The sequence below is a fragment of the Haemorhous mexicanus genome, chromosome 3 (assembly GCF_027477595.1).
Source record: "Haemorhous mexicanus isolate bHaeMex1 chromosome 3, bHaeMex1.pri, whole genome shotgun sequence".
In the NCBI taxonomy this organism is placed as follows: domain Eukaryota; kingdom Metazoa; phylum Chordata; class Aves; order Passeriformes; family Fringillidae; genus Haemorhous; species Haemorhous mexicanus.
In genome coordinates this window covers 93,203,606-93,220,371 of record NC_082343.1, presented here as the reverse complement: position 1 = coordinate 93,220,371, position 16,766 = coordinate 93,203,606, and the positions used below count along the sequence as shown (strand labels likewise).

Below are 16,766 nucleotides of genomic sequence, written 5' to 3'. Positions count from 1 at the left end.
AAATACAGATGTGGTAGCTGAAAACCTAAAAGTGAAAATATTACCACAGAAATGAGAGAGGAATGGGAGGACACAAGAACTGGGCCTGGTATCTTGACTTAATTTTTTTCCTAAATAGATAATTTTCTCTTCCAGCTAAATGAAAACGATGGGCATAAAAAAGGTATTCCTCCACAGCATATTCAGTGTTTTGCATGCCCAAAGTGCTTCCTCCTTTTCACCAAAAGAGATGAGTGTTGGCAGCATATGTCGCAACAGAAACACGTCCAGGTTTCTGAACTGAGTGGTACGTTGCTACTAAGTGTACTGCTTTTAATTTTTTCTGGTAATTCATCCTTAAGATAGGAACTGACTTATATTTTTCTGCTGAGGAAAAAAGCTTAAGGTGTTAAAGTTTGTTATTAATGAACTCTTATTTTTCTTTCAATATCTTAAATGTGATGCTTTGAAATCCATATTTTTGTGTAGAAATTATTCCTCTATCACGCTTGCTGTAATGCAATGCTGTTGAGTCTCTCATAGGAGCTTCTCATTCTCCAGTGACTCCATGCAACTACTTTCCTGAATAACTTTACATTTAGTATGTTGATAGAGACTCAGAGCAAAACACATACATTTCTTTTCAATTCCAGTCAGAATGGCTGTTGAGTTCCTTCCCCTTAACTCTACTATCTTGTAGTGTGCTTGGAGGCTGTTTTTCTTGTCAGTGCCCTTGGCATTCCTGATGGCAAAGACTTGTTAAAATATCTTCTCCATATAATTGCAAATTTAGAGTGCTTAGCTGGAACATTGCTGCTGGTCTGATGTCTTGCACAGACTATATGGCTGCTGAAGGCTGAAATACTGGCTATGTTGTAAGCTGGGAACATCCTGAACCATGCTTAATAAAGTCCAGAGGAAAGATCTGTCTGATCATGTTGTTGCAAACAGGGTTAATGCCCAACGTAGCTGTACTGATTTTATTTTTGACATAAGCAATAAGCATTAAAGCATTTACTTCACTGTTAGCTGAACTGCTAAGTGGCCATGTTTTAGATGTTGCAACTGTCTGAACAAGCCTACATGGCCAAAAGGATTCATAGAGTTATTTCTCATCTTCATCAATGTATCCTTGACTTCTGGTGTCCCCTAGAGTGGCTGCAGGAAATGTACAGAAAAGACAGGCTTTGAAGGAATCCCCTGCAGGTCGAGTCAGTACTGCTGCCTTCTTGTACTGAAGTGACAATCAGCTGCATGGTTATACTTTCCCTTATGCATTGTCTCTCTAATGTGCTTTTATTCTCAAATAGGTTGTTAATTCTGAATGTGATGACTGCAGATGCTTTTAAATTCAGGTCATAGGTTTTAAAAAAGGCTACTGGTGAGCTATTGCTTTGAAAAGATTAAAAGTTAGTGTTTTCTTCTTTAGAGTTGGAGAGTGCTTAACTCAGAACAAAAAATTGAGTGCTCCATTTTTTACTTTGCATTAGTTAGGCTTCATGATTAATAATCATCAGCATGGCCTGAGATCTGCCAGTGAAGTTAGCGGAAAGGCATAACCTCAAATTACTGCCTGCTGATCATCACATCTAACTAAAACAGAAAAAGCAAAGAAAATTTGCCTGCTAAGGTGCGGAACATGAACAATATATAATCCATAAACCATTTTCCATTATCTTTTCAGTAGAATTTTCTTACTCTGCTGGTACTAGGAGTTAGCTGTGGAGTATATACTCAGAACAACAGAAAGGCCTGCATCTAATAATTTAAGAATTAACATTAAGGATGGGAAAGAAAGAAAGAGATGGTCAGGGTATGTGGGAACTTGTTAGATAAATTGCGTGCTCTTTCAGAAAAAATACTGTATGGCTTAAAACAAAATTTTATCTAGTAAGAGCAGATAGCTGGTAATGGGTGGAGGAGAAGAAGGTAAGAACCTTCCTAAAAAAGAGATTGACCTGGCATTGTAGAAGGAGGAAAAGAGAAGTAAAATCAGTCACTGAATACGAAAAAACAAACTGCAAACAGATTCAGGTATAAGATAGTTACAGAAATTAAAACAATTCAGGATTTAGTTACAGCTTCCATTGCACAGTTACTGTAGCTCAGCTGACATTTTTTAACTTGCATTCTGAACCCTTTGACAGACAAGTAACAATAGTAATTATGTCATCAGAGAGCTGAAATTGTATTGGAAAACTCTAACGTGTGGTTGCACTTTCTGCCATTCTGTTTTACAGATGCAGTGAAGTCTGGTGATCCACTACCTTTTCCATCCTTTGCAAAGAACCTGTTGATATCTCTGTGCAAAGAGGTCTCCTTCCAAGTGAAGTGTATGTCCTGCTTCAAGATACTGCGCTCACATATGGAATTAACAGCTCATTTCAGGTTTGTGAAAGGCAGTTGTCTTTATAATAGATCAGTGACAGGTATGCAGACATGCTTTTAGTGATACTAGTGGATTTCAGGGCAGCTAGGACCATCTGAATGTTGACTTTCTGAATAAACAATCAAAAGCCTGCCCCCTTAACTTTACCCCACTGCAGAAAGCTGATCGATGTCAGAATCCTTTTTGTATGTTCTGTGACAGAACAACAAAAGCTTTTTGCTGTTCCACTGTTTCTGAGTTGACAGCATTTAATTTTGAAAATGTACAGTCAAAAACATAAGCATCAATCTACTTGCTAGCTTTGGAAATTAGTGCTTAATTCTCTTCAAATTTCAGAGACTAAATATACATTGCATAGTTTTGTTGACAAGCTGGTAGGTGGGTTAAAGTACACAGAGCACCCTGTTTCCATGCACTTACTGCTGTAGCTGCTGATAATATATTGAGTACATCTGAAAGTTTACAAATGTTTCAGGTGGTGATGTGACCTCCTTTATGTTTTTTATCCATTCTAGAACACGTTGTTATAATTCTGGGCCCATGGCGCTGTCAAAGAAAAGCATCTCCCAAGTTGCAGAGATCTTTAAAATGAGAGGTCACTGTGAGAACTGTGATGAACTGTTTGCTGATAAGAATCAGATGACCCAACACAAACAAACCACTCAACATAACGTTAGAGTTTTTACTACACTGGAAGAGTCAATCTTGATGTTCTGCCATGTCAATGGAAAACATAAAAATCAGTCTCACTTGGCCTACACTGCAGAACGGTCAAGACCACTGCTGAAAAGACATTTGAGTCCAGATGAGCCCTCCAGTGAAATGGGGTCTAGTCCTTCAAAACGGAGGAGTAATTCAAAAGGTAAAAGTGAAGATAAAGTTGCAAGCCAAAGTCAAGGTAGTGCTTCCAAAGTAAAAGCCTGGTTTTGTGAATGCCTTCAGAAGTTTTTTACAGAAGAGTCAGTAGAAAAGCACATTTTATCAGCAAATAGGATCTGTCACAAATGTGCTGTGTGTGGAAAGCTGGCTGAAAATTCAAGCATTATCCGCCTGCATATGAGTCGATTCCATGGAGGAGCACACTTGACTAATTTTCTTCTCTGGTGCAGAGCATGCTCTGTAGATCTTAGAGAAGAGGATATTATGGGACACGTGACTGAATTTCACGGTGGGCATAGTTACTACTATGAGCAAGAAGCTGTAGAAGATGAACCTATGCCATCTGCTTCTGATGCAGTGAGCATTTCTGCAGGTGGAGATAAAGACTGCATTTCTGGCCCTGTGGAACTGTCCCCTGAAAATGGTCCCGTTGTGGGAAAATGGCAGTGCCGCATTTGTGAGGAAATGTTTGAGTCTGAAGAGAGTGTTCAACAGCATTGCATGTCCTTAGAAAGCCATACATTTCACAGGTACTCATGTGGCATATGTAGAAATCATTTTCGGAAAGTAGGAACTCTACAACGGCACTTCCAAGAGCATCATAATCAGGAGATGCAGACTAAATACTTCTGTGGCCTTTGTGGTAATCTCTTCTTCAACACAGAGGAAGAATTTCTAGTCCATTACAAGGCTCTTCATAGCATGGACTATACATTTGTGCCTGAGCAGATGGAACTGTCAATAAAAAAAGATGAGGACTTCCTCCCAGTCGAACAAGGAGACCGCTTAACCTGTGGTTGCCGGACAACTTACGTCTCCAAAATTAACAGGAGGAACGATCATGAGAGCTGTCAGAAAGCCATGCTGCAGAAAGGAAACTTATGGTTTCGATGCTGCCTGTGTTGTGCCACGGCACAGAATATTGCTGATATGAACACTCATTTCAAAAGTCACAAGTCAGTAAAATCTAGGGGAGAGATGTATGTTGTTAGATGTGCTGCATGCAACAAAAACTTTGATGATCTTCAAAGTGCGCATCAGCACTATCACATGAGACACTGCTTCTTGCAGAAACCTGACCTATCAAGTCTTCCATCAGAATCAGAAGACACAGTATTCAAGTTTTCAGCAAGGGGGGCTTGTGTGGTCAGAAAACCTCACAAGCAACAATTTCAAGCATCTCCATCCAAAACTCAGGACAGACCACAGTTTTCTTCTCTGCAGGGCCCAATAGAGGGAAAGAAAATAAAAAATGAGGACTTAGAACATTCTGAAGAACTTAGTGAAAGTATGTAGAAAATTTCTTTCAGCATTAGAAAAGTATTGCTGTCCTTAACACACTCTGTTTCATTGTCAGTACATGTCACATACTATTTGTTTACATCCACTCTATAAATGAGCTCAGAATTTACTACTTGTTATTTCTCAAATACTGAATTCTCAGTACTTGAATTTCCAAAACTCAGACTCCACAATTTATTGTTATATGCCATTTGTATGAAGTAAAAAAAAACCAAACAAACAACAAAAAGGCAGATGTGAGAATTCTGAGACCAAAACATTTGATTTTCAAATTAGTTTGGAGCATAACTTGGTGTTAAAAGGAAGAGGACTATCAAGGACATCCCAATTAGGGATCTAATGCCTAGAAGTGTAAAAGTGATCATACACATTCAAAAGAAACTTGCCTTTTTTGTACATATAAATATTTATGAGCCTGTTGGTGCTTTCTGTGTGGGTAATGCTGTTATACCATCATCTCAACTTTCTTAGCTTGCCAAAAAGTAGTATCAGCTGAGAATTTGTATTCCCAGTATGTAGTGTTTGCTTGTGTTCAGAAGTTGGAAGTGTTTCTTGATTACTAGTGTGTCATAATGCTTTTGATTAAAAGGTAGACATTTATGTTAGAAGTACAGCAAAAAATGCATATCTGAACATTTTATGTGCTTTTGTGCAGGCAGGCAGTTGAATGTCACAGACACTTGCCATCGCTGGGGTACACAGCTGGATATTAAATGAGTTACTAAAATGTCTTGGTGCAGGACGACAGCTCTCTGTGCTTACCATAAAACTATCCAGGTCTACACCATCATATAGCCAGATTCTACTTTTCTCTGATTTGTGCATTCTTAAGTCCTAATTCAGTTGTTTTTTAAATCTATGCAGTCACCAAATAACATCATGTTTTGTAGCTTTTCTTTCTTTGACTTTTCACTTACATATGTGACTACAAGAGTTTTCAAAAGCAAGTTGGTTGACCAGAAAGTTACATGAATTTTTAATGTGTCCTTTTTATCCCATTGAAGATGGTGAACTTCCTGATCTTGACTATCTGAGTACCATGACTCACATTGTGTTGGTGGATCTGGACAACTGGGGAAGCTTTTTCACACAGCTGCCAGCTAACTTGAACCAAGGGACATTTATCTGGGGTTTTCAAGGTAAAAAAATGTTTGAAGTAAATTAAAAGATAAGATTAACAAGTCTACACATGTACTTGGGCAGAGATTCCTTGAATCTGAGAGAATAAAGAGCAGGAGCAAGTAGGCACTAGGCTTCTAAAGTTCCGTCTTGAACTTTTCAAACTCCATCTAAACCTCCACTGCTCCTACTAGTCCTTGTAGAATAGTTCCAGAATTGCAGAACTGTTTAAGAGTCTTTCTCGCTTCCTTTACGAACTTGCTTCAGCTGTATCATAATTTTCGTAATTATCAGGGCACCCATAGTACTCAGAGATTATATTAACTCCTAAGTCCTTCTCTTAAAGCTGAGATTTCTTATTTTGGTTTTGATTTTTAGTACCAGAAGGCATGATTTTGCACTCTTAGACTTTTAATTTTGTTCTGTCTCTGGCCTGTTCTGTAGAGAGTGGTCCTGGTCACGCTGTACAACAATAGGTGTATGTCCCATCTTGAAGATACCAGTGATTGATGGAACTCACATTGTCATGGGTTTCATAGAATGATAGAATGGTTTGGGTTGAAGGGGACCTTAAAGATCATACCATTTTGCAAAGTCTGCCAGTAGCATCCATTTAACTTGACGTTTTTGCTTATCTAACTGTTTTTGAACTAACTGCTTGTCCACCTCATGCTTTTTCTACAGGTTTTCTCTGTATCTACCTTTACAATTTTTTTGTCTGTGGTACATTGATTTCTTCAGTAAAATATAGATAAGGGATAGTTTCAAAATATTAATGGCCTGGAACACAGGCATCATCTTACCAGATTTGTAGGTCAGGTATGTTTTACACTTGCTAAACACTAAAGCGCTGCACTTCCTTGCTAAGTGTTTTTCATTATCTCTTCCCATAAAAGATAAACGAGTCTATTCTGAAAGCTTAGAATTTTTATGCTTTTCAGGTTTTACAGAAAGGCCTGTTGATGCCAGGGTCTTTTTTTTTTTTTTCCCTCTTAGAAACAGATTTTCCAGTTAGCTGATGAAGGCAGAGCAAGTATAGCTATTAATGTAGAGTGGTAGAGATTCAGTCATCTGTGCTCCTGAACCTGTAATCTGGTACCTGCTTGTTAGGAGTTTTGTGCCCAGAGATGTTCTAAACACAGGTGCCTGATGGCACAGCACAGCCCATATCAGCCCCACTGAATTCCTTACTTCCTAATGGGTTTGCTACATGCAGGCTGCCTCATGGGAATGGCCCCTGAAGCACCTGAACTAAAAAAATATGCTGAAGAGTTACTTGTGAATAAAATGGGCCATAATCATAATAAAGAAAAATTTACCAGTTTTAGTGTCAACTATATTGGTTTTGAGCCCGGGAACACTAAGGTTGCTCCCAGGCACATCTGGATCTATTGTTGTAGGTACCTTCTCATAATATGATTTGCATGGTTACTTGAGGCTATTCTTATTTGTTTAACCTGTGAAAATACAGCAACATTTTTTCCCTGCATTTCCCAAACAAGATTTCTGAATTTTTAATTATTATTTTTATACTTTATATCTGCATTAATTCTATTATTCCTGTTTCTAGTACAGCCTTAGCTTTGCTTTAAGTTCCTCCATTGTATTGTCTGGACTCTGTATTGTTTCTGTCTTCAGATAATCTGATGTCTTTCATCTGTTTGTGGGCTACCAAATGACATAAATACAGATCTGTCATTGTTTTCAGCTGCCCTGGTCAAATGCTTATGTTGCACATTTATGCAGCCAAAAAACAGGGCTGGTGATTACAAGTCTTTCCCAAATAGCAGGGGCTGAGGGCAGACAAGAACAACTTGCAAATAGCTTTTTTTTCTTATGGACAGGTTCCACTAAATCATTTCTATGTAGACTCTTAATAAGATTTATTAAATCTTTGCAATCATTTTTGGTATATGTTCTTGCCATTAGGCTGAAAAGGCAGGGGGGAAACAGGAGAAATGCTTTTCTTTGTCAGACTGTGGGTGGACACGTTGATGTAAACCATCCTCTGCAGCCTGGTTACTTGAACATTGGTTTCCCGTGTCCTCGTGTCAAGTGCTATCAATGACTACTTTCATTTTCTGTTCAAAATAATTTTTTACATCCAGACACTATCATCTAGCAGATGAAGCAACATTTTGTTGCTGCGTCTCCATGTTGCAGACCCATTAATTGTTAGCCGTTGGAATGTTAAAATATTATCTTAGTCACTCTTGTCAAATTGTCCTTCCATTTGCTTGCCTTTTTATGGTGCCACATGTATTGTTATGGGGCAAGCTCTTCTGGTTTTTCGTCTCCTTGAGAGACTTCCTGCTTCTTTCCTTTCCTTTGCAACTTGTTTCAGTCTGGTACTGGTTTTGTCTGTACTCATCTTTATTATCCACCTATTTTCTTAGCCTGTAAATACATGCTTAGCATACTGTTTAGAAAATTCCTGTACTTTTTTCCCAGTTGTAGCCTCATTTTGCTCGTCATTGACTGCATCCATGGGTTTGTCAGGACTCCAGCATTTCTCTCAGCTGTTGCTCCAGATTTTGGATCCTCTTTTTAATGAGTTCTGACATGGGATGTGTCAGGCAGTTACAGTGCATGTTAACTGTGTAACTCCTCTAGTACAGGTTTCCCTAAGAGAAGCATTTCTGTACTTGTACTCTGTTTCCAGAGCTCTTCTGATTCTGCACGTTAAGCGTAACTGTGCTTCGAACTGGAGAAAAACACATCCTTGTGTCTAAAAGCACATGATATCTAGAAGATAAGCTTTTCAGGATTTGAAGAAAAAAAATTGTACAAAACTGATAGAGTAGCATCAGGCTAGCTACTTGTTTTGCCTTCTATCTAAAGAACAAGAAGGCTGGGGAGATTTGGGTTATATGTTATTCTTAGCTTTCACATTAGTCAGAATAAATTCTGTCTTTAAAGACAGTTTTATATTTGCTTTTGCCTTCTTGCATTCTTAATTCATAGAGGTGTTTCTACCCAAACTCACCGTTTGTTTGTTTTTCATGTTCAGTTTTTATTAATATTATTCCCCTTCACTGTATAGGAGGATACAGCAACTGGAAGCCTCCAGTGCATTGCAAAATTTACAATTATCTTAAGAGGATTGGATGTTTCTTTCTTCATCCACGTTGCAGTACCAGAAGAGAAGCAGCAGACTTTGCTCTCTGTGTTCATGTAAGTTAGGGCATGCTTGCTTTGTGTCCTGTACCCAGAGAAGGGTCGCAGATGATATCTGCTATTGATGTTAAGTACTAATCAGATGGTGTTTTTAGATTATTTCTATGACATTTCTGCAACCCCTATAAAAAATAATAAACCTGGATTGAGTGGGGTCAGGTGGTCGAGAAATGACTTAAAAATTAGCCTGAATAGGACAACAGTCTGTTGTGGAGAGGAAGGGATGGGTAAGGAATGAAGAGTAAAAATCCTGCACTTCTTACAGTTTCTCTTTGAGAGTGATATGTAACTCCTTTGTTTCTCTTCAAGTAGCCGAAATTTCAAGCCATCTTTACAATGGAGTTGAATGGGTGCTGGTTTCACAGACCCTGTTGAGCTGACAAAGAGCAGTGCCTTTATTCGGTAGACTTTGAGCTTTGGCAGGGTTTGGGATGTGCAGGTGAGGGATGGGAATCTGGGATGCCACGAGGACTCGTGTTCCTAATGTAGAATCATAGATTTTTAAGGTTGGAAAAGACCTTCAAGATCATTAAATCCAGCCATCAACCCAGCACTACCACTGTCATTAAGCCATGTCCTTAAGTGCCATATCCACATGATTTTTGAACACTTCCAGGGATGGTGACTCCACTGCTTCTCTGGGCAGCCTGTTCCAATGCTTGGCAACCTTTTTTTCAATGAAAATCCAAACCTCCCCTGGTGCAACTTGAGGCCATATAGTGCTTCATCAGTTAAATAAATTAGTACCTATCTAACTGTATAAGCACATTTTTGCAATAGTGGTTTTATGTTTCATCATGCTTTTTAAGTTACTCTTAAAATGCTCTGCAGAGATCACTTGTCTTATGTAGAGACAGTTCTAAAATGCTGCTTTTTATGAATTTGTTCCATCTATACTATTCTGGTGGCCATCACCAATATCTATTGTGCATAGAGAAGAAATGAGCATCAAACTTTTGAAACAGTGCCTTTCACAGTGGGGTAATGTGGCTTGGATCATAAAGGCAGGAATAAATTGTTGTAGAAAACTTTCCAGTGAAGACCTGTCTTGCACAAAGCTAGCCAAATGCCATGAGATAAAAACATGATCTCTGTTCAACGCTGTTTGTTTTGTATAGGCCGGTCGTCTGGATGAGCACCTGCCCAAGCAAATTCCTTTCACTGTTCTTTCTGGAGACAAAAGCTTCCTGGAACTGGAAAACCAATTTAAAATGACCCAGCGGTCAGCTCGCATCCTGAATCCTCACCACATTGAAGGAGACATGATGTGTGCCTTGCTAAACAGCATTTCAGATACCACAAAAGGTAGAAAGTAAACATTAAACACAATTTTTCCAGTAAACTGATAGTTCTTTCCAGTAAAAAAATGGAACACTTACACTGGTAACATCAACTGTTGCTTGCTGCTTCTTGTAGTGGTATTTCAATGAATAATAGATTAGAAAATCATTATGCTTGGGCATGTTTTGAAAACAGACTTAATTAAGCATTTTTATTCAATATAAAAAACTCTGTCATCCCTGTATTCTTTATTATAGCAGGAGACAAAACTGATGTTTGAGTCTGAAAACTCCTTTCCATTTCAAGAGAACCTGTTTAAAGCCCTTTTTGTTGTAGTTTTCAATTTGTTCTCAGATCTGTTTGGCTTGATTTATTCTGTGCCTGAAACAAATGTGACCCTGCTAAAGCATCATTATTTCTCAAAATACTTTTGTCTATTTTAACTTGATCCTCCTGGCTACTTCCTGTCATTTGATAATTGTCTTCACTGGCACGACTCACCCACCTATTTTGAGAAAAAAATCTCAGTGGAAGTTTTTAAGTTCTCTAAAGTGCCAGATTCTAATGGCATGCTAAAATGATCACATTGGTTTTATATAGGATAATTGAAGAGGATTGAGCCAGCTCGTTTTCATGCAAAGGATACCAGAGCTGAGTTTTAATACTTACCAGCATTTCAAAGTATTTTGCTGTTTTTCTGGAAGACTTGACATTTCTCTGTAGACATTTTTGCTTTTTCTGGCTTCTTGTTGCAGTTTTGTAGGGTTGTAAAATTAGGGTATGTTAGAGAAAGTTGTTTCTGAGTTAGCCCTGAACTGTTTTCTGAAAATTTACACTGCTAGTCTTGATACAGGTTTGTGAGAGCTATAACATGGTACTTCTGTTCCACAAAGAAGATTAAAGTGGAGTACTATCTCTGAATGATGAATTGGCATTGACTGATTAAAGGGGAAAAAATAGGATAGTTAAATAGCTTTCTGGAAGTAAATATTATATGTGGTGAGCTGGGATTGATTTAAGTATTTTTGATACAGAAAAGATGCTTACAGAGTTTTCTGGCCACCCCAGGCATTAGAAGTTTCTTAATTTAACACTTCTTTCAATGTCCTTTACTACATTAATATTTACTGTTATGGTAATTGGCCCTACCTGGAGGCTGCAAACCTTAACTTGCTGGCTGACTGCTCATTGTGCATTCTACTTAAGGTGCACTAGTGGTCATTATAAAAAAAAAACCTTGAACAGGAAATTGATGAAATGACACATGATTTCTTTGGCTGTTAGCATTCCTTAACAAACTTGTAAGGAACAGTATTGTCCCCTTTTTTAGTCAGTGTCAGCAAGGGAGGGCCCAGACAGCAAGAGCTGCCTTTGTCTCCCTGTCCTGTATTAAAACATAATATTAGAGAATTCACTGTTGGTAATAGGTCTGTATTTGCTGCATTGTGGGATGATGTTGTTACAAGAGTTTATAAAGTTTTTCTTTAAAAAGATAAAGCCACCACACAGCACACACATATTGTGTGGCTCAGCAGCATCAGCCATCATTTGCAAGTCTTAATGTGGCAAAACCGGTGTTGGAGGGTTAAGATGGAAAGTCGTGCAGTGTATCATAGGCTGGTATAACTTGTTGACCTGTTAGGGAAAAGCAGCTGAGTATAAGGAAATGCAAACAAGAATTGCTTGCTTTGTGACTTTCTCAAGCCTATGGCTATTATTCTGGAGAGAGAAATAAGTGAGAAACAGGACAGAGACTCATGTTGAAAAATATCAGACCATTGTTGGCGTTGGATGAGCTGCAAAATGAAAAAGCTCTTTCCCTAAATCACCTTGACAGAGCTGTCATTAGCTTCTGAGCACCTGGATTGTGTTTGGATGTGGCAATCTGACAGGTGCATCTTATGAAATGTTGTACCAGTCCAACTGTTGTGGGAACTGTAGTACTACATCTATTTTAAAATAAATAATAAAAATAAAATTTTATGCATATGTTGCAAGACAATACCAAATGTATGTTACTATAGGAAATCCTTGGCTGGAGAAGATGCTTAAACTTCCTTTGAGGTATGAAAAGAGTAGGCATTCTTACTTGTTCGCTGATGCTGCTAAGCCTGAGTTCATAAATGAAGAAGGTTTTTGCCTTTATGGTGAAGCCACAACACATGACAAGAGCTTCACTCGTATTAACTGAATGGTTTGGGAAGGGCCGAAGAGAAGAGTTTTCAATGTCTTCCTTTATAACAAAAAAAACCTGTAGTGTGCAGAAAAATATCATTATTCCATTGTCTGTGTCTTGATGATATTCTGTGTGTTGAAAGTACACTTTAAATGAGTGCTGGACAATGTTGAGTGCAAAGCTGATAGTAGGTTGTGGTCATCACATCCATCTGTACACTGACAGAAATGCTGCAAGTTGTTGACAAGTTGTTTTTGTGTAAGTGGATGTCTTTAGCTTAACTGTATTTTTCCCAGTTATGTTCAAATGAGATCCTTCAGTGACTGAGCTCTTAGGTAAAACAGACTCTTTAAAATAATAAGAACAAATTTTTGAAAGTATTTCTTGTCCTTTCTTTTGAAGAGTCAGTCTGTCTCATGAGACAGTCGGCAGTGTACTGAATGTAGTGTTGTCTGCCAGATAGCCACTGTAGCTCCTTCACTGACCCATAAAGTACATTTCACTGTGCTCAAATGGAGTTGCCAGCCTACGTCTTCAATCTGCTGCTCTTGCCTGAAATGTTTAAATACTACCAAATGCAGCTTCCATGAGAGTTTTTATGTTTGGTAGAGCAGGATTCCAGTTCATTTTAATGAATGCTCCCAAGCTTCCTAGCTCCCACTATGCCCAAAATATTTTGTTTTAGCTACAGCCAACAAAATAATTTAAGAGGACAGCAGAACAAATTTATAGAAGACATTGAGAATAGATGCTTTATTTCTCCATAGTGAAGATTTTAATGGGTGAACATCCTTGTGTGGTCCAGTTTGAGGTCCACTATGAATGCTACATCTGTCCCATCTCTGCTTTTCCAAACCAGCAGTTAACACAGATTGCAAATCAGAGCCTCCAGCCCCCACTTTCCTGAATGTGAAACTGAATGTGAAGGGCATGAGCATCTGCAGAGTGATGCACCATGAATGAATTATAGTTTCTCTGGCAATATATTCCTTTATTGTAGCAGCCACAGCTTGTTGCAGTAGAGAGTGATAAGAAAATCACCCATCAGTTGTAACCTGGTGTTAGCTACAGCAGGAAGTTACTAGTGGGTTTGGTATGTCAGTGGCATCTCTTGTATGTATATGCCCTAGGGAGAAAGCTATGTAATGAGACCTAAGATAATGAGTCTGAACAATTGTAGGCCAGTGGATGAACTGGGAAGACCTCACCACTCCGATCATGCAAAAAAAAAAAATTCTTGAGGTTTAGCTTAAAACTGGCTTTGAATTTGAGAGAGGAGTCTAAGATAAATGTTAGATGAAAGTCTGAGTGACTATAATTATATTGGCCACAGTTTCCAAGAAATGCAATTGGAGGAGAGTGGCAGCTTGGGAGCTTTATTTTTGTTTCTCCTACACTTGAATAAGCAACTGTAGGCAGAGATACATAGAGTGAAGCTTGCTTTGCATGGAGGAAGAAAGGTCTTGTATGGTCGTAACCCTCAGCAGGAAGTAGCTGTACTTGCATTTACAGATGATATTAACTTAATATGGAGAGAGATTAGAGCAGTAAGTATTGGGGAAGAGTATGGGGGAAGGATCATCCAGGGGCATATGAGAAAAGGAATAAAAGAAAAGATTCTAGAAGCCAAGGAAAGTATTTTAAAGACAGCATGGCCACACATAACAAATGTGATTGTTAACAAAGGTAAGGGTGGGGTACTGATCTAAAGCTTTTGGCTAAGTAATTCCTGGGATCCTGACGGAGTTAACAAATGGTATCCATAAGGTAGCACTAAAACTCCAGAAGCATCTGTAAGAGGAGAAGGGTCAGTAGTTGGAGAGATGGTGTGTTGTGAATACTGCTGTACATTGGAATGGGAAAGGGGCAGGTGAGATTGGGAGTTACTGAAAAGACTAAGAGAAGGAGTATTTTAGGAGGGAAGTGGAGGTGGGGTGTGAGACTGGACAGTGGACAAGAGGTGTGTTGTGTGGTAAGGGAGCAGGAGGAAGGCTGGGGAAGGAAAGTTGAGTCTCTGGTGGTAAACCTGATGGAAATTATGAAAGGGTTGGTGGTAACTGGGGTGGTTGCAAAAGAAGATCAGATATAGGGAGGGGATGTTACCCTGAGCTGTTTGGGCAGCTAATCCAAATTCAAGCTGTGGTGCTTTGGTGGCAGGACAGTGGGTGGCGCTTATATTCTGTGAAAATTGCCGGTCTCTCCCCAGAACAGGTTTCTGAGAGACATTAAATGTCAAAAAAAAAAAAAAATCACTGAGCTCTATATTCATCCAGAGTTTGCTTTCCTGTTTTCTCATTCTTCCAGCAGGAATATGTCAGTATGTGAGGACAATAGTGAGCAGTAGGATTTCTTTTGAAAGAACAGGTACAGTCAGAGGTTCTTACCAGATGTGTATTTGACAAAATGTACTAGAGAATAGTACAAAAGATCTTAGGATCTCTTGCCTTTGAAACTGGGCAGCTGCTTTTCCTCTGACAGGAGTTGGGAACTATAGCATGTGCTGAGCATTTTAACAAGAGAGATAGGAGATGCCTGGTTTCTCAAAATTAAACATTCATTAGAAGATGCCAGCAGTATATGCTGATGAAGTGTGGGCTGGACGAGAAAACTGAGGTGGATTGAAAACTGGCTGAACAGCCAGACCTGGAACATGGTGATCAGTGGCGTGGGGGTCAGGAACCAGCTGTGTCCCAGTACAGGGGCTGATCCTTTTTAATGTCTGTTAATGACCTAGATGATGGGGCAGAGTATAGCTACAGCAAGTGTGTTGATGACACAAAACTGGGAGTGGCAGTTCATACACCACAGGAACTGTGCTGCCATCCAGAGGAACCTTGACAGGGGAGAAGTGGGCTGACAGTAAATCTCATGAAGTTCAACAAAGGGAGGTGCAGAGTTCTGCGCCTGGGGAGAAACAGCCTCAAGCATCAATATATGCTGACCAGGAGTCAGCCAGCTGGGAAATGGCTTTGTAGGGAAGAACCTGGTGGTCCTGGTGGACACCAAGTTGACTGTGAGCTGTCCCACAGTACCCTGGGCTGCATTAGGAAGATTGTTGCCAGTAGGTTGAGGAAGGTCATCCTTTCACTTTATTCAGTAAGGTCATATCTAACAAGTTTGGAGCTCCCCACTACATTGGCTTTTCAGTAGTACTCAAAAGCTAGCTGGACAGATTCCTGGGCAGTAGATGATTCTGACTGAGCTGGGAGGCTGGACAGTATGACTTCCAGAGGTCCCTTCCAATTTCTACCATTCCATGACATTGCCTGACCAGTCTGGTGGCTTTTTATGATGGAGCAACTGCAATGCTTGACAAGGGAAGGCTCTGATATCATCTGCCTGGACTTCTTGGTAGGTAGGGAATTGGCTGGATGGACATAGCCAGAAAGCTGTGGTCAGTGGCTCTATGTCAAAGTGAAGGCTGGTGACAGATGGTGACCCCCAGGACTCTGTCTTGGCATGGGTGCTCTTCGGTCTCTTTACTAGTGACACAGACAGTGGAATCAAGGGCACCCTCAGCAGGTTTGCAGGTGACATGAAGCTGAGCAGTGCAATTGACACACCTGAAGGGTGGGATGTCATCCAGGAAGATCTGGACAAACTTGAGAAGTGGGCCCATGAGAACCTCATGAAGATCAACAAGGCCAAGTGCAGGATGCTGCACCTGGGTGAGGATAATTGCAGACATGAGTACAGGCTGGGAGAAGAGCTGCGTGTGAGCAGACCAGTGGAGAAGGACTTGGGGGTTCTCATGGATGAAAAGCTGGACATGAGCCAACAGTGTGCAGTCACAGCCCAGAAGGCCAATGGCATCCTGAGCTGCATCAAAAGAGGAGTGGCCAGCAGGTCAAGGGAGGGGATTCTGCCCCTCTACTCTAGCTTCATGGGACCCCACAAGGAGTGCTGTGTCCAGTTCTGGGGTCCTCAGCACAGGAAAGTCATGGATCTGTTCAAGTGGGTCCAGAGGAGGCCACAAAGATGATCAGAGAGCTGGAAAGAAAGGCTGAGAGTGTTGTGGTTGTTCGTCCTGGGGCAGAGAAGACTCTGAGGAGACCACATTGTGGCTTTCCAGTATTTAAAGGGGCCTTATAAAAAAGGGCATTTTACATGGACAGATAGTGACAAGACAAGGAGGAATGATTTTGTACTAAAAGAAGGAAGATTTGGATTAGATGGTAGGAAGAAATTGTTTACTTGGAGGGTAGTGAGGCACTTGACCAGTTGCCCAGAAAAGCTGTGGATGCCCCATCCCTGGAAGTGTTCTTATGTCATGTGTACTAAGCCAAGAATTGAGTTAGGGAGTGATTGCTTCAACTGTTCCACCTCTAACAGGTATAAAACTTTTTGGAGTGGTCTGACATGTCTTCCAGGCTGGAAGATTAAAAGGATAGTTAATAAGGGAGAAGCCACTTGCAAAAAGGCTTTCCTTTGTGCTTTTTCCTCCCTTTCATTAGTAATTGTAGT

The 16,766-nt window shown here is 39.9% G+C and overlaps 1 protein-coding gene across 3 annotated transcripts in view; it reads left to right on the top strand.

Moving 5' to 3' along the window:
- ZNF451 (zinc finger protein 451) overlaps positions 1 to 16,766 on the top strand; it is a 33,885-nt gene that overhangs the window by 12,533 nt on the left and 4,586 nt on the right. For 2 of the 3 annotated variants that reach the window (XM_059842679.1, XM_059842680.1), the window contains exons 8-13: positions 136 to 286; positions 2,220 to 2,367; positions 2,884 to 4,535; positions 5,554 to 5,688; positions 8,712 to 8,842; positions 9,964 to 10,150. In XM_059842679.1, coding sequence (XP_059698662.1) covers positions 136 to 286; positions 2,220 to 2,367; positions 2,884 to 4,535; positions 5,554 to 5,688; positions 8,712 to 8,842; positions 9,964 to 10,150 — 2,404 coding nt within the window. The remainder of the gene's footprint in view (positions 1 to 135; positions 287 to 2,219; positions 2,368 to 2,883; positions 4,536 to 5,553; positions 5,689 to 8,711; positions 8,843 to 9,963; positions 10,151 to 16,766) is intronic. The other variant, XM_059842683.1, reaches the window with a different exon arrangement.